Below are 23,324 nucleotides of genomic sequence, written 5' to 3' on the forward strand. Positions count from 1 at the left end.
CGCAATTTAGTGTGTCATTAGAGTAAACTAGTGTAAAGATTCCACACCAATTTGGTGAAATGGTGTACCAAGGTATCTCCAATGGTGCACTATTTTACCAAATTGGTGGGGAATCTTCACACTATTTCACTTCAATGACACACTAAATTTCACACCATTAATAATGTTGAATTTTGAGTCTACACCAATTTGGTGTTAAACTTTTTTTTTTTTTTGGCTATCTAGCCCTTATTTTAATTTATTTTAAAAATTAATCTTATATTTTCGTCCTCAAATTAAAATTTATCACAAAAGTAATAATTGATTTAAAACACACTAACATATTAAAAATACAAAATAATAATAATAAAAAAATACTAATACTGAATAAAATAAAAATAAGACAACATTTAAATTATGAAACTAAAAATAACAACATAAATAAAAATAAATATTAAGTAAAATAATAATTAAATAAACATAGTGTGATTTTATTTAAGTTTTCTTTTTTAATAAAAAATGTTTAATTAATTTAATAAATATTTTATTTTACGAAGTTATTTTAAAATTTTAAATTCTTACTAGTAGTTATGATATAATTATATCATAAATTAATTATTTTAGGCTATTAATGTAAATAATATAAAATATAAGATCTTTCAAATAAAATATATTTATTTAGTGTGATATTTAGTGTTAGTGATTGGAGTTGTTGCACCAAAAAGTAGAAGATTTTACACTAAATTAGTGTACGTTTTAGCGATACACTATAATAGCAATAAAATTAAATAATGTGAGAGCCGACCACTGGTGCCCATACTGTGGTTCCAAACTTGTTCGTGATTCAAATCAAATCAAACTGCCTAATTCTTGATATATACTATAATATGATTTTTTTTTATTGAATATTAATATTTAAGAATAATTTTATGCATAATATTAATATAATTATTTTTTTGATAAACGACATTAAAACTACATAGTTAGACCTCACAAAAAGAGAAGAAGATTAGAAAATATCAAAGGAATAAGATGGAAAAAAGATAAAAAAAATCTCACAAAAAGATGATATATAAAATAGAGAAAATTGTGCAAGAAAATAAAGCTAAAAACCCTCTGAAGAATGCCTTCAAAGGAACAATCACAACAATCAACCCTCTAGTTTTAAGACTCGAAAGGAACTGGACCCAGTCCCAAACCCGAGCTCCAGATTCGAGCACCAGATTAACTCCCCAGAGGGACGACCTCCATAGGTGACTAGAAAATTGCAATAAAGGAACAAATGCTCCATCATTTCCTCACCCTCCCCACAAAGAGGGCAAGAGACATCCTCAATGTTTAGTCTTCTAGCGAGGAGAGATCGGATAGGCAAAGTGTTTGAGAGGATGCTCACTAGAGAACTTTGTGACATTCTAAGATTTTTGAATTCCACAGTTTATTCCACAAAGCAGAAGCAACACTACACAAAGGGGCACGTTGTAAAGCTTGAATGAGGTAAGCGGATTTTGTCGAAAATTAACCATTTGATTCTTTAGTCTATATCCACTTATCTCTTTCTTGCCCACTAGGTTTATACCTTTGAGGATATTGAAGGTCGTTTCTTGATCAAAAATAACATGAATTAGTTTGGAGATGTCCCAATTCCCATTGTCTAGCAATAAATCTGCCACAATCTCTAGATCCTCATGCCGATTGTTATTAGGTCGAGGATAGAATGTTTGGCCATGTAAAATTCACGGATCCTCCCAGATCTTTGTTTCTTTCCCATCCAAAATAAGTTTACAGGCCCCGTGTTTGAGAATTTTTTTAGATTTTAGAACATTATTCCAGAATCACGAATTAGACTTCTTTGAGGAGAACTTCAAAAAATGCCTACCCCGTAGATACTTGGCCCTTAAAACCTTACAACATAGAGAATCTTCCTCATTGATTAGAGCCCATCCCCATTTAGCCAACATGTTTCATTTCCACAGTCTTTCGGAAGCCTAACCCTCCCCGGGACATGGGGAGACACAACTAATCTCAAGCCCTTAAGTAGATACCCCGGTTGCCTTGATCACAATCCCACCAAAAATCCCTGACCAAACATCAATTTTGGAGGCTAATTTCTTCGACAACTTTGTAGTCTGCATGTTGTAAGTTGGTAGTGAAAGGCCAACTGACTTGATTAGAGTAGCTCAGTCAGCCTTAGATAAGGATTTTAACTTCCAACCATATGTAGCTTCGAGATAAGGTTCTCTAGAATGAAATTGAAATTCGCGTCCTTATTGCGAGACCTAAACAAAGGGAGCCCCAGGTAGTTAATATTCCCAAAGTCATTGTTGAGCCCAAGTTCCTGCCTAATACCCCACTCCATCCCGAAAGTAGTATTATTACTGAAGAAGATAGAAGTTTTAAGCTTATTAATTCTCTGACTAGACCAATGACAAAAAATTTTCAAACACTGCCAAATACCCTTAGCTTCTCCCAAGCAGGATCGGTCCTATGTTAATTTGGGCCTTAGGCAAAAATAAAAAAGTGAGGCTATTGGGAATTGAACTCTCTGTTGGGTTTTATGCCCTAAATAAAACTCATTTCAATATAATCAGATTTACTTATTAATATAGATCAGAAATAACATTTAATGTTGCATGGTTCACATGATTTATTTCATGATTATATGTACATAATGTATGAATTCGTCTGAAACCCTTTTCACATACTTGATCCTGTTTATTGTGTCGTCAACACATTGGAAAGTAAACATGACTATGTGAATAAAGTTTCCTAGATTTATCAAACACAGGGTTTTACTGATATGATAATCTACAACAGAGTTTACTTGCATTTGGAGAAGTGCTGTGTTCTTTCCAGAGCATTGGTTAAAGTAAAGCTCAGGTTGGATGCATGGAGTATGCATCGGAAGGGACCGATATTGAACTTTGACTTAGATTTATTAAACTTACCGTAATATCTATTCAAGTCAATATCGCCTAGTTGATCCTAGATCAAATGTTCTTAATCCTGTTATGATTAGGCTCAATCTTGAAAGGCTATTCGTGTTATTTGATTTGTTAGTTAAGCCTACTTTTAGGTCAGGGTGATACGTACATTTTGGGAACACGGTAGTGCAATTGAGTGGGAGCGTCAACATAAACATGGAATTTATAGCTTCTATCTGGCGAATACTAAGCAAAGGATGATCTCCTTCGAGCTTGACCAAACGAACATAAATGGTGGAGTACTCATTTCACATAAGCTGAAATATCATTTATACGGGGTCAAGTGTTTTAAGGATAAAATACATAGTAGGGTGTTACGGTAATCTAATCCCTTTACAGTGTAGATCATTCATATAGAGGATCATTGATCACATTAGGATTATAACAATGGATAACTAATGATGTGTCTATATGGTGGAACATATAGAGCATTCTATATAACTGAGAGTGCAATTCTAAGTTCTATACGTGGATTCAACGAAGAATTAATAAGTTAGTGAATTTTAGTAATAAATTCTTGATCTACTTATTGGAAGCTCAGTTATATAGACCCATGGTCCCCGCACTAGTTGAGATAATATTGCTTGTAAGACTCATATAATTGGATTGTAATTCTCATATTAGACTATGTCTATTTGTGAAATTTTCACTAAGTAAGGGCAAAATTGTAAAGAAAGAGTTAATAGGGGCATATTTGTTAATTATGATACTTTGTATGGTTCAATAAATAAATATGATAAATGACAATATTATTTAATAATTATTTATAGTTATTAAATAGTTAGAATTGGCATTTAAATGGTTGAATTTGAAAATTGGCGTTTTTGAGAAAATCAGATGCAGAAAAGATAAAACTGTAAAATTGCAAAAAGTGAGGCCCAAATCCACTTTGTATGGCCGGCCACTTTTGTAGGCAATTTAAACTGATATTTTCATTATTTTAAATGCCAAATAATTCAAACCTAACCCTAGTAGAATGCTATAAATAGATAGTGAAGGCTTCAGGAAAATTACACTTTCCTTCTGACTTTTTCATTCAGAAAAATCTGAGCCTTCTCTCTCCCTATCTTTGGCCGACCCTTCTCTTTCTCCTTCCCTCTTCAATTTCGAAAATCTTAGTGTGAGAGTAGTGCCCACACACAGCAAGTGATACCTCAATCATAGTGAGGAAGATCGTGAAGAAAGACTTTCAACAAGAAGGAGGTTTCAGCATCAAAGATTCATAGAAAGAGATCCAGGTTCAGATATTGATAATGCTCTGCTACAGAAAAGAATCAAGGGCTAGATATCTGAACGGAAGGAGTCATTATGTTCCGCTGCACCCAATGTAAGGTTTCTTAAACTTTATATGTGTTTATTTCATCGTTTTAGAAAGTTCATATTTAGGGTGTTAATCAACATACTTGTGAGTAGATCTAAGATCCTGGTAAAATAATTTCCAACAACTGGCCTCAGAGCCATGGTAATTGATTTACTTGCAAGAAATTTGGACTTTAAAACGATTGTTTGTTTGTTTTTAGATGGTATCATGTTGTATTGAGTGTTATTTGATGATTGATTGGTGTTTGTGAATTTTCGTGAAAAGTAATTGAATATCTGTTTCTGGAATTATTTTTATTGGATAGTATGGAAAAAATTAAGCAAGTTACTTTTTTACAAAACTCAATTTCGATTTAATTTGAATTAGTTATGATTTTTTGAAGTTTCGAAAAAATCGGGGTTGAGCTGAATCCCACCTGCGCGCGCGGAGAGGCTGCTAGCAGCCCCCTGCGCCTAGGTTGCACGCCCAAGCACCCACCAGCACGCCCATGGACAGTATGCCAAGCATATTGTCCGTGGACAGTATGCCAAGCATACTGTCCGTACAGCTTGCAATTTTTTCGTTTTTCTTCGTTTTTTCATGCTTTTTCATGGAATTAACTTCCGATTTTTTGTGTAGTTCTGTATTTATACTATTACTATTCCTAATTCAATTCTAATTATCATATTGAATTAATTTAATATTTTTTAAATTTAATTCAAGATATTAGTGTAATTCGAATTTAAAAAAATAGTTAGTATCTATCTTTTTTGCTTAATAATCTATCTTATTTTTAAATTTGATTATATCTTATCTTATTTTTAAATTTAAGGTCAGATTTTAAAATTTTAATTTAATTTTTTTTTAAAAAATAATTTGACCTTATTTAAATTTAAAATAAGATAACTATAATCATGTAATTTTAAAAAGATGTAAGATATTTTGCTAACTTTTAAATTTTATTATTTTATTTATTTAAATTACATTTAAAATCTGAAAAAGATATTCATTTATCTTTTTTTATTTTTTATTTAATTTTTATTTATAAAATAACATTTAATTTTTAAAAGTAGTTACCAAATTTTGAAATGAAATTTAGGTTGGTTGAAACCTAATTTTTCAAAATTGTAGGTTTAATTTTCATTCAGAAAAATCTGAGCCTTCTCTCTCCCTATCTTTGGCCGACCCTTCTCTTTCTCCTTCCCTCTTCAATTTCGAAAATCTTAGTGTGAGAGTAGTGCCCACACACAGCAAGTGATACCTCAATCATAGTGAGGAAGATCGTGAAGAAAGACTTTCAGCAAGAAGGAGGTTTCAGCATCAAAGATTCAGAGAAAGAGATCCAGGTTCAGATATTGATAATGCTCTGCTACAGAAAGGAATCAAGGACTAGATATCTGAACGGAAGGAGTCATTATGTTCCGCTGCACCCAATGTAAGGTTTCCTAAACTTTATATGTGTTTATTTCATCGTTTTAGAAAGTTCATATTTAGGGTGTTAATCAACATACTTGTGAGTAGATCTAAGATCTTGGTAAAATAATTTCCAACACTCTCAACATCTTAGTTGTTAAACTAATCAAATTACCACTAGGCTACAACACATATTTAGCATTAAAAGTATTATTATTTATTTTATTACTAAATATATATTATTTTTTTAAAATGGACCCCTGAGTGGTGGGGGGCCTAAGGCGGCTGCCTCCTTCGTCTTAGCTCAGGTCCGGCTCTGCTCCCAAGGTGGCCCTACCAACTATAATAAGATCATCTACAAAGAAAAGATGAGAAAAGTCGAGGACCATTCCTGTCAACTTGATACCTTTAATTATTCTGGCATCTAGGGCATTTTCAAGAATACGGGTGAGGATGTTTGCAACCCAGATAAAGAGATAAGGGGACAGGGGGTCCCCTTGTCTAATTCCACATTCAGGAGTAATCCTGCCAATTGAACCTCCATTAAGGCAAATATTGAAGGAAGTCGAAGAAATGCATTGCTGGACCCAATTACAAAACTTGTCGAAAGCCTTAAAACTCTGAATGGTCAATAAATTGCCAGCTTAGCTTATCATAGGCTTTAACAAGGTCAATTTTTAGTGCAAAAAAACCCTCATTCCCCTTTCTTGGGTTTAAAAGAATGGATGATCTCGTGAACAAGAACATTATTGTCTTGAATATTCCGCCCTGGAACAAAAACGGCATGTGTGGGACAAATCAGCCTGTGAAGAATCGGTCTGAAATCCTATTTGCAATGATTTTCGAGATAACTTTGTAAATCACATTGCAAAGAGAGATAGGCCTGAATTGCGACATTTTCTTTGGATTGGGAACCTTAGGAATCATGACAACATTTGTTTCGTTGAAGCCTTTATGCAAAGAGCCTAAATGAAAGAAATCCACACAACAGCCTCACACAACTCCGCGCCAATTGAGTTTCAATAGTGTTTAAAAAACAAAACAGACATACTGTTCGGTCCTAGGGCCTTTACACTCCCCATAAAGAAGAGTGTTTGCCTAATTTCCTCATGCCATGGAATTAACTCTAAATCCATTTGCTCAATAGGGGAAAGGTGATCTGAAATTAAGTGGTCCAAACTCTCCATCGGACCTGGAATATTAATAATTACTTTAACATTATGTTAGGAATATTAATTTATTTGATTTCGAAAAGAATGAAAAACCAACATTACTTGTTTAGTTCGAAAAGAATAAAATCCAGACCAAACTAAACCATCAACAAAAATAACTTATAAATCTCTAATAGAGGCAACACCTATAGTTTTCAAAATATACACATCATTTTAAAATATTAATTTTTTTTATTTTGTCATCTTCTCTTAAAAAAAATACTACAACTAAGTTACCCATTATAATTCACACCATCAATAACTATTTAAGTAAAAAATAATTTTTTTCTAAAAAAAAATAACTTCTTTTTAATAAGAAAAATTAAAAAAAAAAAAAAATACTATATGGTCATTGTCAAGAGACCACATTGCATATGCATATGTGGGGGCAACCCCATGGAGATCGTCTAATGTGTTATAGAAATAAAAGATATTACTGCCTAGCCCGAAAAACGTCAGCTGCTAACTTAATTACGACGTCGTATGTACACTCATAATTCAATCAATTTCTCCATGCAAAACAAAATCCCACCAATAACTGACTGCCACGTCATCTCTTAAAAAAACTCTAATTAATCATATATAAGTTATAGTTATCTCCTCCCTCGCCCCCGTCGCCGCCGCCGACGACGGTGTCGGACTGTTCTTTTCTTCGTCTTCATCATTATCATCATCATCGTCTTCGGCATTGTTTGCAGCCGGAGGAGATTGTGGCAGTCTCGAGGAAAAACTTCTGAAGGGGAAACCATCGTCGGCATTGTGGGCGTCCTCGCCGTCGAAATTGCGCGAGTAGCTTAGCGCGTCGTAGTGGAAATCGGCGGAGTGGTGGCGGCGGTGGCGACCGTGCCTGATACGCGAGATTAGGGTTCGACACATGTTAAATTCATGATAATGATTTTCCCGGAATTTCATCCAGGCGGAGGAGCTTCGGCCGAGAATCCGAGACTTGGTGACGTGGACGGGGCTGATGGGATGGTGGTTTGGGTTTTTGTTTGGAGCGAAACAGCATGAGATGTTGGAGATGGAGGAATGGAGTTTTTGAGATATGGAGGTGGGAGAGTGGCTTTGGCTGTGTCTATGGTGGCTGCGGTTGGGGTTGCGGTCGTCGCCATCGCCGTCGTCGACCGCGAAACCGTTTTGATCGGTCATGAGGAGAGAGAGAAAGAGAAGATGGTTTTTGATGGTTGGAAAAGTGTTTTGTCTGTGTGAATTTATATGTGAAGATACTTTTTGAGGATACGGAGAGTACGGAGAGGAAAGGTTGAGAGAGAGGAGAGTCTAGGGCACTATATAACCGTTCTATTTATATATATTGCATTGGATCTTCTTTTGTTTATTTTTAAATATATATATTTTTTTTGAGAAAAAGATTTTTAAAAGTAATTATTAGTTGCATTGCACATATATATATAGTGAAGATATTTAAATGAAAATAATATTTAAAAATAGATAAATGCTAAAGGGCACAGTGGTATTTAGCATCTTCCTATGTACCTAATAGCAGTGTTCTTAAAAATAAATATGATAAGAATTAATTATTATTATTATTATTAGGGGAATTACTCCATATACTATTTTTTTTTAACTTTATTTTTTTAAAATTTACGATTTGGGTTTCTAAAGTGATTGCAGCGCTAGTTGCAATATGCAATAGGGGTTTCTGTAAGTTTTTTGTTGTAATTTAGATTGCAACTCTAGTTACAATAGGGATTTTTATATAGAATTCATTATTATTATTATTATTATTATTATTATTATTATTATTATTATTATTATTATTATGATGATGATATAATTATTATTTTTTTTAGAAAAATATCTTCGTCTTCTTTTTTTATTGAGAAAAATATCTTAAAATCACAATTTATCTTTATTATCTTTTTTATAAGAAAAATAGTGACATCATAAATTAAAAGCAATAAGAGGAAATAGATAGGGGAGGAGGTTTCATCCATCCATATGTAATCTTCATACTCTCTAGATCATATTTTTGCTAAATTTTATGAAAATAATTAAGCTGCATTATTAGCATATCTCATCTTAATATGAGAGACAATATTATAATTCTAAGCGTAAGAAACGTATAAATATGGGGTTTGATCGGATTTATATTAATCAGTACTACTACTCAAGATTTGGCACAGTAATAATAACCTTACTGATCTGGATCGTACTCTTCTCTCATAATGAGTTCTATATAGTGATTCTTGTACTGACAATACAAGATGGATGGTTGTCTTATTAGACCATTTTCAATGATATACATTATTTTATTAAATTAGCGTAGAATTTTTACACAAGTTTACTCTAATAACACTCAAATTATGCAATAGCTTTCATGTTTTAGATACACTTGATCTTAAGTGTTTTGAATATTAAAAACTAAACGAGCGTCTGCCCAACTTTGGTGCTCTGTGGCAGTTAACAGTTTTTCTCATTCAATTTAGCAGTTTTTTTCTGGTTTTTTCTCATGTTCATCCGAAATTTCCCTCTCCTATCCATCAATAACTGTTCTTTTCATCATCCTTGATCCTTCGTTAATCTGTACTTCATTCCATGGATCCTTATACTAATAAAATGAAAGAACCTATGACACTTACAGAGGAAGAAGAATCTGTCTTCGATTTCTCTGGTTTGGCTTTGGTTGATAATCAAAATACTGCTGATCATGTATTGTATGCAAAAGTTCTCACAAACAAGAAGGTCTGGCTCACCACATTTAGGAACCAAATGGCTCAACACTGGAATGGGAGGTTCCCAGTCACAATTACTGAATCATCTGAGATGTTTTCGCTGAGTTTTGGTTGTGCAGGAGACAAAACAAGGGTTCTACTGAGGGAACCCTTTCACTTTCAAAATCACCATATTATCTTGTATTCGCCACAGCCTGGAGAATCGGTTCACTGTGATTCCCTTGTCTTTACACCCTTTTGGGTTCAAATTTATAGACTCCCTTTTCTCAGTAAGACAAAAGACCTTGCAAAAGCACTTGCTAATATTATTGGCGAGTATGTGGATGTCTATGAAGATTCTCTTAATGAAGGGTGGGGTCCTTATTTGCGTGTCAGAGTTAAAATTGACATAACAAAACCTTTATTACGAGGTCGAATGATCACGCTTCAGCAAGCAAGAGAGAAATTCTGGGTTGAATTCCGGTATGAAAGACTGCCTGAGTATTGTATGGAGTGTGGGAGATTAGGACATCCTTTTGACAAATGTGTTACTTACCTTGAGAAAATTGATAATGGCATTGAGCCAGATCTAGAGTACCGGCCTACAATGAAGGGTTCCTCATTACCACTTTCCAACTATGATCGCTATAGAACAGATTTCTCCAAGGGCAATGCTTGGCCATTACTCACTCGTTTGGCCAAAAACTCTTTTATCTCGGCCATTCCTAATCTTAAGAACCGTGAACTTCCTCATCCAACTCCACTAATTATAGGAGAATCCTCTATTGCAACTGATTTATCTCCTGTTGTTACTACATCACCGATCTCAGTTCCTGCTGAAATTTTAACTCAACGCAACATAGTCATTGGAATGCAACATATTGGTGCTGGTAGTGGTCTAGGAATGTCTCTCCCAGCGGCACTAACCTCTACACCAGCAACAACACTCGCACCAGTAACAACTCTCACACCAGCAACTGTTTCCAATGTTAAAAATAACACAAATCTCCCACTGCCTAGTGCTACAAATCTTTCCATGCCACGGTCATCACAAAGTGAACTGGTTACTGACTTATCTGGGGTGTTTACACCTTTTGCTGTCATAAATAAAGCTCCTAACACTTATGCTACATATCCCCCACAAGGCCCTACATTTCCAGCAGCAAGCACATTCCAAATTCACACTCCATTACCATCCTCTCATAGTCACATACCAATGCCTATTGTTACACCATATGCAACTCAGCGAACTGGGAAAGAAAACTTATCACCAAATCGCTTCAGCAAAAGGCTTTCGGATGGACCAAACTTGAGGCAAACACTCAAAAGATGTAGGGGTTCTCCTTCAGCAGTGTTCGTTTCACCTTTGTCTGGTGAAATTGAACCTCACCTTGATGTTTCTATTGACGAAATGGATTCTCTTGGTGATCATGACAGCAATGCGGAGTCTGATATTCAGCTCCGCCATCAACCATGAAAATTATAAGTTGGAACTCTCGGGGTTTGGGGAACCCGAGAGCTCTCCGTCATCTCAAGTTGCTTGTCAAAGAGCATTCTCCAAGTGTGTTATTTGTTATGGAGACTAAGTTAGGTTCTAATTCTATTACTCGTTTACGTAATATTTTACATTTTAATAATGGACTTGAAGTCCCACGTGTTGGTCTTAGTGGTGGTTTGATGTTGTTTTGGAAAGATGATGTTGATGTAACACTTTTAAATTATAATATAAACATTTTCGATTGTTACATGGCTTGTGGACATGGCCCAACTTGGCATTTTACAGCTTTTTATGGAGCACCTGCTGCTCAAAATCGTCACCAATCATGGACCCTTTTAGAGCGATTGAAAGACGTTGCACCTTTGATGCCATGGTTGATAATTGGGGATTTTAACGAAATCTTGTCAAACCGCCATAAATCTGGTGGAGCCTTACGTAATGAAGCTCAAATGGATGCTTTTCGTAATGTTCTTGATCGGTGCCATTTACATGAGCAAGCTTTTGTTGGAGATCCATTCACATGGATTAAGGGTAGAATCACAGCCGATACAATCAAGGAACGGTTAGATTGGTGCTTTGTTAATACCTTATGGCATGAGACTTTTCAAGACATTACTACTCATCACCTAGACTATTATCGATCAGACCATCGTGCCCTTGCAGTTCAAATTCTGCCACACAATGCATCACACCAGCAGCCCATAAGACGCACCAGATTCCGTTTTGAGAAGATTTGGTTACAAGAGGATGAAGCTACAAGTTTAATTCAGCAAAACTGGCAGCAAGATTCAGTAGAAACTGCTGCTGCACTTTTCAAACATAATCTCCAAAGGTGCTCCGATTCTTTACAGCAATGGCACAGACAGAAGTTCGGCAACATTAAGAAGAAAATTTCTAAAGCTCAAAAGAAAGTTGCAGACTTAAATAATAGTGTTGATCGAAGCATAACTGCCATGGCAGAATTGAAACAAAGTGAAAATATTCTTGACGATTTGTTAGCTCAAGAAGAAACATATTGGCAGCAGCGTTCGAGAGTCGATTGGTTGCAAAATGGAGATCAAAATACCAAATTTTTTCATGCCTATGCGTCAACTCGCAAAAAGCATAACACAATCAAATCTCTAATTGACAACAATGGGACTGTGATCACCTCCAAAAATGGTATGACAGATGTAATCACAACTTTTTTTGGGGACTTGTTTACTGCATCTGAAATAAATCATGAGGCTTTAAATCACACACTCTCAACCATTCCAACAACAGTAACAGCTGATATGAATGAGTCTTTGCTCCGACCTTTTACCAATGATGATGTTTACAATGCTCTCAAAACAATTAATCCGGATAAAAGCCCAGGAAGTGATGGTATGTCAGCAATGTTTTACCATAAATATTGGTCTATTGTGGGGAATGTAGTCTCAAAAGTTGTATTAGGGGTTTTGAATGATGGTGACTGCTTGGACACACTTAATCACTCACTCATTACTCTCATTCCAAAAATCAATGCTCCACAAGGTATGGGAGACTTCAGACCAATCAGCCTGTGTAATGTCATCTACAAAATTGTTTCTAAGGCTTTGGCTATACGATTTAAAGATGTCCTTCCAGCGGTAATCTCTGAAACGCAAAGTGCTTTTCTCTCAAATCGCCTCATTACTGACAATATTCTTGTGGCTTTCGAATTGGTACACCACTTGAAACATAAGACAAGGGGAAATAAAGGCTACTCAGCACTAAAACTGGATATGAGTAAAGCATTTGACAGAGTAGAGTGGTTTTATATTCAAGAAGTCATGCGTAAGATGGGATTTCATGTTAAATGGATAGCTATGATCATGAGTTGCTTAAGTTCCACACGTTTCTCATTCATGCTAAATGGTGAAGAAGTTGGTTATGTCAAACCTACTCGAGGCCTTCGGCAAGGCGACCCTTTGTCACCTTACTTATTTTTAATCTGCTCTGAAGGATTATCACGACTCTTACAGTATGAGGAATCGGTCCAGCAATTAAAAGGTCTGCGTTTAACACGTCATGCGCCATCAGTTTCTCACCTTCTCTTCGCGGATGATAGTCTTCTGTTTTGTGAAGCTAGTAACAGCACAGCCGTGGCACTTAGAAGAGTTTTGGAAACTTATCACAGCGCCTCTGGTCAATTGTTGAATACATCAAAGTCGGTTATGTCTTTCTCGCCTAACACTTCACAATCTGCCAAGGACTTTTTCCACCATACTCTAGGGATGCCCATTAGTGATTGTCATGAACGTTATCTTGGCCTTCCCGCTTATTCAGAGCGTGATAAGAAAGAGATGTTCAGCGATGTAAAAGAACGAATATGGCAAAAACTACATGCTTGGAATGACAAACTCTTCTCAGTTGGAGGGAAAGAGGTTCTTTTAAAAGCAGTGGTACAATCAATCCCTACATATGCTATGAGTTGTTTTCGTTTACCTTCTACTTTTTGTAGCCAATTGGAGTCCATGATGGCTAACTTTTGGTGGGGTTCAACTAAGGATGGCTCTAAGATTCATTGGCGTAGTTGGAAATTGTTATGCAAGTCGAAATTTGAAGGTGGTATGGGTTTTCGCTCCTTTGTTAATTTCAACAAGGCTCTACTAGCTAAGCAAGCTTGGAGAATCTTTGAGATGCCTAATTCACTACTCAGCCGCTTGCTTAAACATAGATATTTTTCAAATAACAATTTCTTGGAAGCTCGGCTTGGTCACTCACCCTCACTCATTTGGCAAGGCATACATTGGGGAAGGGAATTACTTATTGAAGGTTTGCGATATAAGATTGGCAATGGTTTTACTGTCTCTGCTGGTTTTGACAGATGGATTCCTGGTTTCACTGATTTTAAACCGGTTAGCTTCAATGGGGCAGATTCAATGACAGTGTCACACTTCATAACAGACCAAAGAGAATGGAACATCTCTCTTCTTAATCAATATTTCCAATCCATAGATGTTGATAAAATTGTTACCATTCCTCTTAGCTTTTTTCCATCCAATGATCGTTTAATTTGGCACCATACTACTTCAGGTTGTTACACTGTGAATTCGGGATTTCATCTTGCTGAGAACTTAGCAGAAAACCAGCAAACACAAGCCTCATCTTCTCATAGCACCTGGTGGAAAACATTTTGGAATTTGGATCTACCATCTAAGGTAAAAATATTTGCTTGGAGAGTGATGCAAAATGCACTACCTGTAGCTACTGGTCTAGTTCGAAGAAAGGTAATTGATTCTGCAACTTGCTCATTGTGTAATAATGCATGGGAATCGATTGGTCATGCTTTGTTTAACTGTACAACAGCAAGAAAGGTCTGGAGAGATACTAAATTCATCATTGATCACACACATACTCATAATATGTACAATGGTGATTATTTGATATATTTATCTTCTCTACATTCTAAACAAGATCTTGAATTAATTATTTGTACAATGTGGGCTATATGGCATGAAAGGAATAAGGTTATTCATGGTGGTGTGTCCAAATCTAGTCAAGATATTGCATCCTTTGCTAGTACATATCTGCATCAATATTATCGGGCTAGAGCTAAAAACCAGCAGCAGTTTAACAACTGCAATGTTCACACCAGCAGCAATGCTTCTGCAGCAGTTAACAATTCTGCAACAACTCCCCTACAGCGTCCCAATTCTGATTCATCTTGGTCCCCTCCTGACATAACAGGACTGAAAATAAATGTTGATGCCGCTGTCAACAAAGAGAGGAAAATATTAGGGGTCGGTGCTATTATTCGTGGCCATCATGGCAGTGTTGTTGCTGCTCTTTCCAAGCCAGTTCAAGGTTGTTTTAGGTCGGATGAAATGGAGGCCAAAGCATTATTTCATTGTCTCAATTGGGCTATGCAATTGCAATTACATATTACAAATGTTGAGACAGATGCATTGCGTGTTTCATCAGCTCTAAATTCTCCATCTCCGAACCTCTCTAGTTTTAATGATTTAATTATGGATGTTAGTTGTCTTTTATCCTTTTTCTCAGGAGTAACTATTTCTCATGTTAAGAGAAATGCTAACCAAGCTGCTCATGGTTTAGCTAAGTATGCTCTCGAGTTGGATGAAGATGTCTGTTGGATGGGTGAAATCCCAAATCCTATTTTCTCTGTTATTGTAAACGATATGCAGTTTTAATAACAGTGAAATTTCTCAAAAAAAAAAAAACACTCAAATTATGCACTAAATTAGTGTGCACCAAATTTTACACCAATTTGTATATACATTTTTTAATTGTACTCTAACCCTTATTTTATTTTATTTTAAAATATAATCTTACATTTTAATTAACTCTCAAATTAAATTTTTTTACAAAAATAATAATTAATTTAAAATACTAACGTATTTAAAAATACAAAATAACAATAAAATATACTAATACTAATTAAATAAAAATAATATAACACTAAGTTATAAAACTAAAAATAATAACATTAATTAAAATAATAATTTCATCACTTGTGGATCTTAGCTAAAATATCAAATATTAGCTATTAGCTATATGGACTTTAATTTTGAAAAACTTAATATTCTTGAGCTGCTTAATATTGTTGGTGAGCTCTTTTTTTGATCATTTTAAAAATGGTTGCGTATACATTAGAATCTCTATCCAAGAATACACTTGGGACCAAGTAAATTATATTGGGAAATTTGAATTTCCATGCTTAAATAACCTAAAAATTTGTCTCCTAAATGCAAAGTTATAAAAATTGGTAATATATGACACTTTTTGTATTTTTCCCATAATACCCTCCCCACCTACATCTACCCACTCCAACCTTTTTCTCATCAATTCAACAAACAAAATCCCCACCCAAAAGCTTCCACAACCACCAAAAAATTTTTCTTCTCTTCACTCATCACTAAAAGCTACAACCTTCCACACTACAAGCTACCACACTAATCCACCACATTACAAGCTCCATCAATGGGTAAGTAATTAATTTTTTTTTTCTAAATCTTGTTTGTTGTTGTCATATTTAATTAAGAACGTTGTGTTTGATGATTGATCTGTGGATTGTTGCTGTTATTTTGTTATTTTTTCTGTTATATTTTTTGCTGCATGTGAAAACTGGGATTTTGCTGTTTTTCTGCATTTTTTTTCGTCGGGTCCGATGGGGCCCGATGCTGGCCCGATGGGTGGCCCGAAGCTCTCAAAAATTTGTTGACAGGGGTGATGGGCCGATGGGTCCGATGGTCCATCACTGGGTCCGATGGTCGGACCCTCCTCGGGTCCGATGTGTTTTCCTAAATTTTTTTTTATTTTTTGGAACGGGTCCGATGGTCCCCATAGGGGTCCGATGGTCCGACCATCGGACCCATCGGCCCATATTATTTTTTTTGAATTTTTTTTTTAATTTTTTAATATAAGGTCCGATCCATCCTTGTGGGTCCGATGGTCTGACCGTCGGACCCATCGGCCTAATTTTTTTTTTTTTTTTAATTTTTTAATATAAGGTCCGATCCTTGTGGGGTCCGATGGTCGGACCAATCGGACCAATCGGACCCTACGTGATTTTTTTTTTTATTTTTTTAATCTATTATTATTTATTATTTATTATTATTAATTTATTTTATATTGATTTATTATTTGTGTTATTAGTTATTTTTTTATTAATCATTATTAGTTATTAATTATTATTTTAGTTAATGTTTTAAGAATTATTTTTTTTTTTAGTTATTTTATTAACTATAAATTATGAATTATTATTAATTATTATTTATTTTTTTTAATCTATTATTATTTTTTATTTATTATTATTAATTTATTTTATATTGATTTATTATTTGTGTTATTAGTTATTTTTTTATTAATCATTATTAGTTATTAATTATTATTTTAGTTAATGTTTTAAGAATTATTTTTTTTTTAGTTATTTTATTAACTATAAATTATGAATTATTATTTATTTTTTTAATCTATTATTATTTTTTATTTATTATTATTAATTTATTTTATATTGATTTATTATTTGTGTTATTAGTTATTTTTTTATTAATCATTATTAGTTATTAATTATTATTTTAGTTAATGTTTTAAGAATTATTTTTTTTTTAGTTATTTTATTAACTATAAATTATGAATTATTATTAATTATTATTTATTTTTTTAATCTATTATTATTTTTTATTTATTATTATTAATTTATTTTATATTGATTTATTATTTGTGTTATTAGTTATTTTTTTATTAATCATTATTAGTTATTAATTATTATTTTAGTTAATGTTTTAAGAATTATTTTTTTTAAGTTATTTTATTAACTATAAATTATGAATTATTATTAATTATTGTTTATTTTTTATGGTTTGAGTAATAATTATTAATTATATTTTATTATCAATTAATAATTATTTTTTAATTATTAAATTTTTTTTATTATGAATTATGAATTATTGTTTTATTATGAATTATGAATTATTATTTTATTATCAATTAAGTATTATTGTTTTGTTATTAATGATTAATTAAGATATTTTTCGGTGAGATTTTTGTTGTAAATTATAACTGTGTTTTTTTAAATGTTTGTGACAGATTCAACTGTTAATGCGTGTGTTATGTATAATGGTGTTTGGGAGCTTGATGGTAGAGATTGGATTTATAAAGGGAGTGCCGCTTTGACAATTGACATTGATCCGAACCTAAGCTACTCAGGTTTGGTTGATGTTTTGTACGAAGAACTGGATGTTGACAAAGTGGAGTATGACTTGAAATTGGAAGTAAATTACAAGTACAGGAAAGGCTATGAGTATCCTCCTGAAGTTATTCGAAATGATAAGCGTGCAAGGTACTTTTTATCTACACTTGCGAAGAAGCTAGATGAATTTATTCCTTTGTTTGTGACTTTGTTAAAGAAGAATGTTTGCGTCGATCCTAGTCCCACACCAAGTTTTGTTAAGGATAATCGTAGCGAGGTTGGGAGTTTTGTTGGTCCAGAAACAAATCCAGAGGTGTTGGTTGCAGATGTATTACCTGAATTAAACAATATGATGCCGAGTGCTGATATTGTAGCACAAATGCCGTTCATCGATGGTTTTTTTAATGGTCCAGACCCTGAATGTTATGTTGAGGGCAATGATGGCGTAAGAGACGACCAAGGTGCAGAGGCCCCTGCTGCTGTACCTTTGAACTTGACTCCACTATCGTACCAAATACCACCGAGGCCACCGACACGGAAAAGAATGCCACGTAGAGAAAATTGTCAAACACCTGGTACTAGTAGTAGCCGTCCAGGCGAAACCAGTCATGCTAGAGGAACTACTGACAGTACAGGTCCTAATAATGGTAGAGAGACCAATGATATTAGTGGTCCTACTGATGCTCGAGGTACCAATGTGACTGGATGGAGCGATCCATTTTCTTCTTCGACAAGTTACGGTAAATTCAAGGAGAAAATGTATACAAGAGAAGACATCGAGGATCATAGTCATTATATATCTACGGGTGGCACACCAGGCGGGGAGTTACATGTGGGAAAGTTTTTTAGAGACAAAGAGCATTTAAAGATGGTTGTTGGCCTGTATGCAATGAAGAAAGGGTTTGACTACTACGTTAGGAAGTCCGGTACTGATATTTGGTACGTCACATGTAAGGATACAGATTGTGGGTGGAGATTAAGAGCGAAGAAGAACGTACTTTCTAACATGTTTGAGGTGAGTACATTTCATAATGTACATACATGTTCCCTTGATCTTCGAGGAAAAGATAACCGTCAAGCATCACCTGTAATAGTTGCCCATCTAATTAAGGATAAGTTCACAACTGACGGCTCGGATCAGTTGCCCTCTGATATAAGAAAAAGTATGCACAAGGATTACGGGATCCAAATGAGTTACGAAAAGGCATGGAGGTGCAGAGAGAAGGCAATACACCTGACTCGGGGTACACCTGAAGATTCGTACTCTTTATTACCTAGTTACTTGCACATGCTACAGTTGCGGAATCCATGTACCATCACGGATTTTGTGGTAGAAGATGGTCGCTTCAAGTATTGTTTCTTCTCTTTGGGTCCTTCTATTCGGGGATTTAAGTTTTGTCGACCTGTTATATGCGTTGATGGGTCTTTCTTGAAGACTAGGTATGGTGGGCAAATGTTGTGTGCAGTGGCTTTGGATGCAGGGAGTCATATCTTTCCGATAGCTTTTGCTATAGTTGACAGTGAAAACCACAATTCCTGGACCTATTTTATGAGAAAATTGAAAGAAACGATTGGTGATGTTGAGAACTTAGCTTTTGTTTCGGATAGGCATCAAAGTATTGTTCGTGCTTTGGATATCGTGTTCCCTGATGCACACCACGGTGCATGCTACCACCACATTATTATGAACGTCAACCACAAGTTCAAGACTGACGTCTTCACGAATCACATTTACACGTGTGCGTACACGTATTCAAGATCAGAGTTTCATAGAGAATTTGAGAACATTCGGGCCATGAATCCAGCGGTTGCAAAATATCTTGAGGAAATCGGATTTGAAAAATGGGTCCGGTCGTACTTTCCAGGGGTACGTTACAATGTAATGACGAGCAACTGGGCTGAGAGCTTCAACAACACAACTAAGGATGCAAGAGGCTTCCCGATCACTACTGCTGTAGCATTCCTGAGGTCCAAAGTCCAGAAGTGGTTTGCTTCACGAAAAGAAAAAGCTGACAAGTGGACGAAACCCCTAGCACCAGAAATGGAGGAGGACTTGGCATTGCATTTTGAAAAAGGTCAGTTTTTGAACGTTGACTCATGCGGGCCTTACACGTTGCAGGTTCACCCTGGAAGAACAGTTCTCACCGGTGGCGTAGTGGACTTGCAGGAAAAGAGTTGCACTTGCGGCTTGTTCCAGTGCATGAAGTTTCCTTGTCCTCATGCATGTGCTGCATCTCAGGAGCGAAGTATTAGCGTGTACACACTATGCTCGCCATATTACACAACAGAATATTGGAGGAGAACATACGAAGGAACAATTATGCCGATTGGTGACGAGGATGATTGGGAATTACCTGATGACATAAAGAACATGACAGTTGGAGTGCCTGTTGAGAAGCAACCAGTAGGGCGACCCAAGAAGCAAAAGGTTGGAAGAATTAAGAACAACCGAACTGCTTGTAATGGTGAAAGGATTATCAAATCACGAAAATGTAGCAAGTGCGGTGCCACGGGACACAACAGAAGCACTTGCACCTACCGAGGTTTAACATAAATTTTTAGTTTATTTGTATCGTGATGGGTTGGACTATTATGTATTGTTATTGAATTAATGTTGGACTATTTTAAACATTAGAATTTGTGATATTTTATGTTTACATAATTATTATAATTTGTTGCACGAAAGAAAGGCGTAAAATTTGTATGAACTCTTGAAAAAACATAAACATACCAATAAAAAAAAACTATTTACATTGTTATCTTAATAAATACCAAATAAAAAAAACATTTGTTCATGCTAAATTCTGGTAAAACAAATCTACACACCACCGCTCTCTAAATTTCTTCATATTCTCATCGTGCACATTATCAAACGTAGTCTCCAGCATACTATGCTCGATGTGCTCTATCACGTACATCCCGCAGTTACCGCTGTATGAGACAATAAAAAGTAAATGAATAAAAGTGTGCAAATTAAATTCAAGTTAAATAACAAAAAATCAATTGTAATTAAGTTACCTTGTCTTTGTCTGTGGAACAACGGCCCGATCCATGACTTTTGAAGTGAAATTTCTGACCTGGCTCTCTGAGGCGGTAAGTTGAGGCAAGAGGATCATGTCATGACTCTCGAATAGGCCAGACTGCAGCAGCAAATTTGGTAGTAATTTTTCCCACATTTCCAGGTGACGGTTCAATTCGTTCGTGGAAATCGATCCGAGGCTGGAGTCAAATATGTTCAACAACCAATGATCCAGATCTATCTCTAATGCCACGCAATGCTTTGCTCCATCGAAGTAGAGGGCCATATATATTCTCTCCTTGTTCTTCCAACTGGCCAAGAATTGACTTTCATCCCCTCGGATCAAATCTAATATGCCCTCGTCCCACTGATAGTTAGCCTGGTCATCACCCGCAGCTTCCCACCGAGCAATAACTCCTGCTGGGAAAATACACGGCATTATGACACATCTATTCGGGTAGGACTCGGGATAAAAGTGTTGCCGCCTCCTCATCAAATGGAATGCCGCATCCAAATGCTAAAACATGAAAATTAAATATGTCAGAGTTAAATAAAAAAGAGTTAGATAAAGTCTTTAAAAGCAAAAGCAGTAAAAAAATCTTAAAAACTTACATCGTTCCCAAGCCAAAATTTCGGAGTATGCAGTTCGAGGAACCAAGACGAATGGTATCGACCGGTGAAGCACTCTCTCGGGTAATTGTTCCCAATCTGGCCGAGTACCCAATTGTGAAAAGTCTTGAGCAGCTTCCGATCAACCACTCTAAGTGGGTCCGCATTCACGAGTGTCGAAGTAGCCCTAGCCTTCTTCTTCATTTCAGTGTACTCAGCGAACCACCTAGGCCGCCTTCTCTTCCTCCGGTTCTCCATGACTTCTGGAGCTGTCTCTAACACCTGCACCTCAGAATCCTGAGTATCCCCGATGCTGGTGATATTCGTCTTCTCAGGTGTACAGAACATGTCATCATCATCCGGTTGGTAATCATTTGGGAGAATGAAGTCATCTTCCGGTGTCCGAGCCTCCTCTTCCGGTTGTGGCTGTGGCTGTGGCTGTGGCTGTGAATCTGCTGCCGGCCTTCTAGGATCTTGCAGGAGCGTCATTATGGTCTTCAACTGATCCATAATCGCTGTTTGTCCTCTTAGCAGAGCGGCCTGCCCCCTCTCCACAGTCTCCAACCTTGCCAAAATGGCAGGGTATACTGGATCGCGAGCCTCCGAGGTGCTGGGAATGGAAGCTGACGGGGGAACAGGAGGACCCTGTGACGCTGCAAGTGGGTCAACACCAGACCCATCAGGAACTGAAGCTGCAGATGGGTCAACACCAGACCCATCAGGAACTGAAGCTGCAGATGGGTCAACACCAGACCCATCAGGAACTGAAGCTGGAGATGGGTCAACACCAAACCCATCTGGAACTGCGGGCGGTGCACGTGGAGGAGACGGTAGAGGTGGTGTAGAGTCTTTAAATATTCGGGCTGCCTCCGCTCGTTCTTCCAATGTGGAGGCAAGCTTTTCGGCCTGGCTTCGCAAAGCATCCTGTGTTGGTTGCCCATCCTCACCCAACACAAGTTCCTCCAAGTCAACAAATAATGGAGGCTGACCCCCGGTTATGTAACTCACAAACTCAATCTCGTTCGGCCGAGGACATAACACGGAGTACACTGTCAACTGAAAAATATAACAAATATATTAATATAATATATGGAAATTAACATGAATTCAAAATAAAGCGTAACAAACTTACATTTTTAGCAAATAATCTGGTCACTTCATCCTTCCCGAGTGTAGTTTTCGGCTTACTCTCCCAGTTGACCATTCTCGGAAAGCCATGCGACCTCCTCACTGCATACTCGTTGCCCAGCTGTAATATGGCCTCGTATGCCCAATACTGCAACGCTGCAGCATAGCCGTAGGCTGAGTATTTTGCCTCCTTCTGAGTTACTCCCTTCTCAATCTTTTTCAACATCTTATTCTTCACATCCAAGTAATCCTTGTTACAACTTTCCATCAGCTTGGTGTAAGAAATCTTTCCCCAGGGATACTCGTAGAAGAATGGAAGGTTATCAACCATTCTTATCACAAAAGGAGGAACGACAGTCTTCTCCTCCTTACCAGTGAGGACGCCCATGACAAACAAGGCCATCCCCAACTTGTAAACATCATCAGCTTCTGTGCAGCTCTCAAAAACTCTGCGCAGTTGGCCGAAGGTGATCGAAGCACTACCGTTGAAATATTCCTGAATCAACCGGTCAGAGCTTCCATTTTGTTTGATGTCTTCCTCAGTAGGGCCGGGCAATAAGTTTAACCCGGTGACCAAGCCGAACTCCACCCTCCCAAATCTACATCTCTTCCTTCCCACATAGAAATGGACCTCGTCCGGCTTGTCAGATTTTATTTTGTGAAGCATCAACTGATGAAAAAATGCTCCAGAAAATTGTATGGGCGCTCTCTCGAAAAACTGTTTGAAAGGGGATTCCCTCACCCTGTCCAATAGGTTAAATTCTTCAAATTTAGCCTTAATCTTCGGGTAGTAGTAACTACCCCCGCGCCATGTGACACTGCCAGTGTAATGGTCCGACATTGGAATTATAAGATG

The 23,324-nt window shown here is 36.3% G+C and overlaps 2 protein-coding genes across 2 annotated transcripts; both read right to left on the reverse strand.

Annotated features, from left to right (window-relative positions):
• Positions 1–5,312: 5,312 nt before the first annotated feature.
• LOC115695803 (uncharacterized) lies at positions 5,313–8,157 on the reverse strand. The gene has a single exon (XM_061117872.1). The coding sequence runs from the start codon at positions 8,031–8,033 to the stop codon at positions 7,461–7,463; it is 573 nt and encodes a 190-aa protein (XP_060973855.1). The 5' UTR covers positions 8,034–8,157; the 3' UTR covers positions 5,313–7,460.
• Positions 8,158–20,309: 12,152 nt separating this feature from the next.
• Positions 20,310–23,324, reverse strand: LOC115724428 (uncharacterized). The gene is made up of 5 exons (XM_061117059.1): positions 22,473–23,324; positions 21,344–22,396; positions 20,731–21,248; positions 20,499–20,643; positions 20,310–20,456 (listed from the first exon to the last, which is right to left on the reverse strand). The coding sequence occupies exons 1-4, from the start codon at positions 23,307–23,309 to the stop codon at positions 20,505–20,507; spliced, it is 2,547 nt and encodes an 848-aa protein (XP_060973042.1). The 5' UTR covers positions 23,310–23,324; the 3' UTR covers positions 20,310–20,456; positions 20,499–20,504.

Source organism: Cannabis sativa, chromosome 6 (genome assembly GCF_029168945.1).
Source record: "Cannabis sativa cultivar Pink pepper isolate KNU-18-1 chromosome 6, ASM2916894v1, whole genome shotgun sequence".
NCBI classification, from domain to species: Eukaryota; Viridiplantae; Streptophyta; class Magnoliopsida; order Rosales; family Cannabaceae; genus Cannabis; species Cannabis sativa.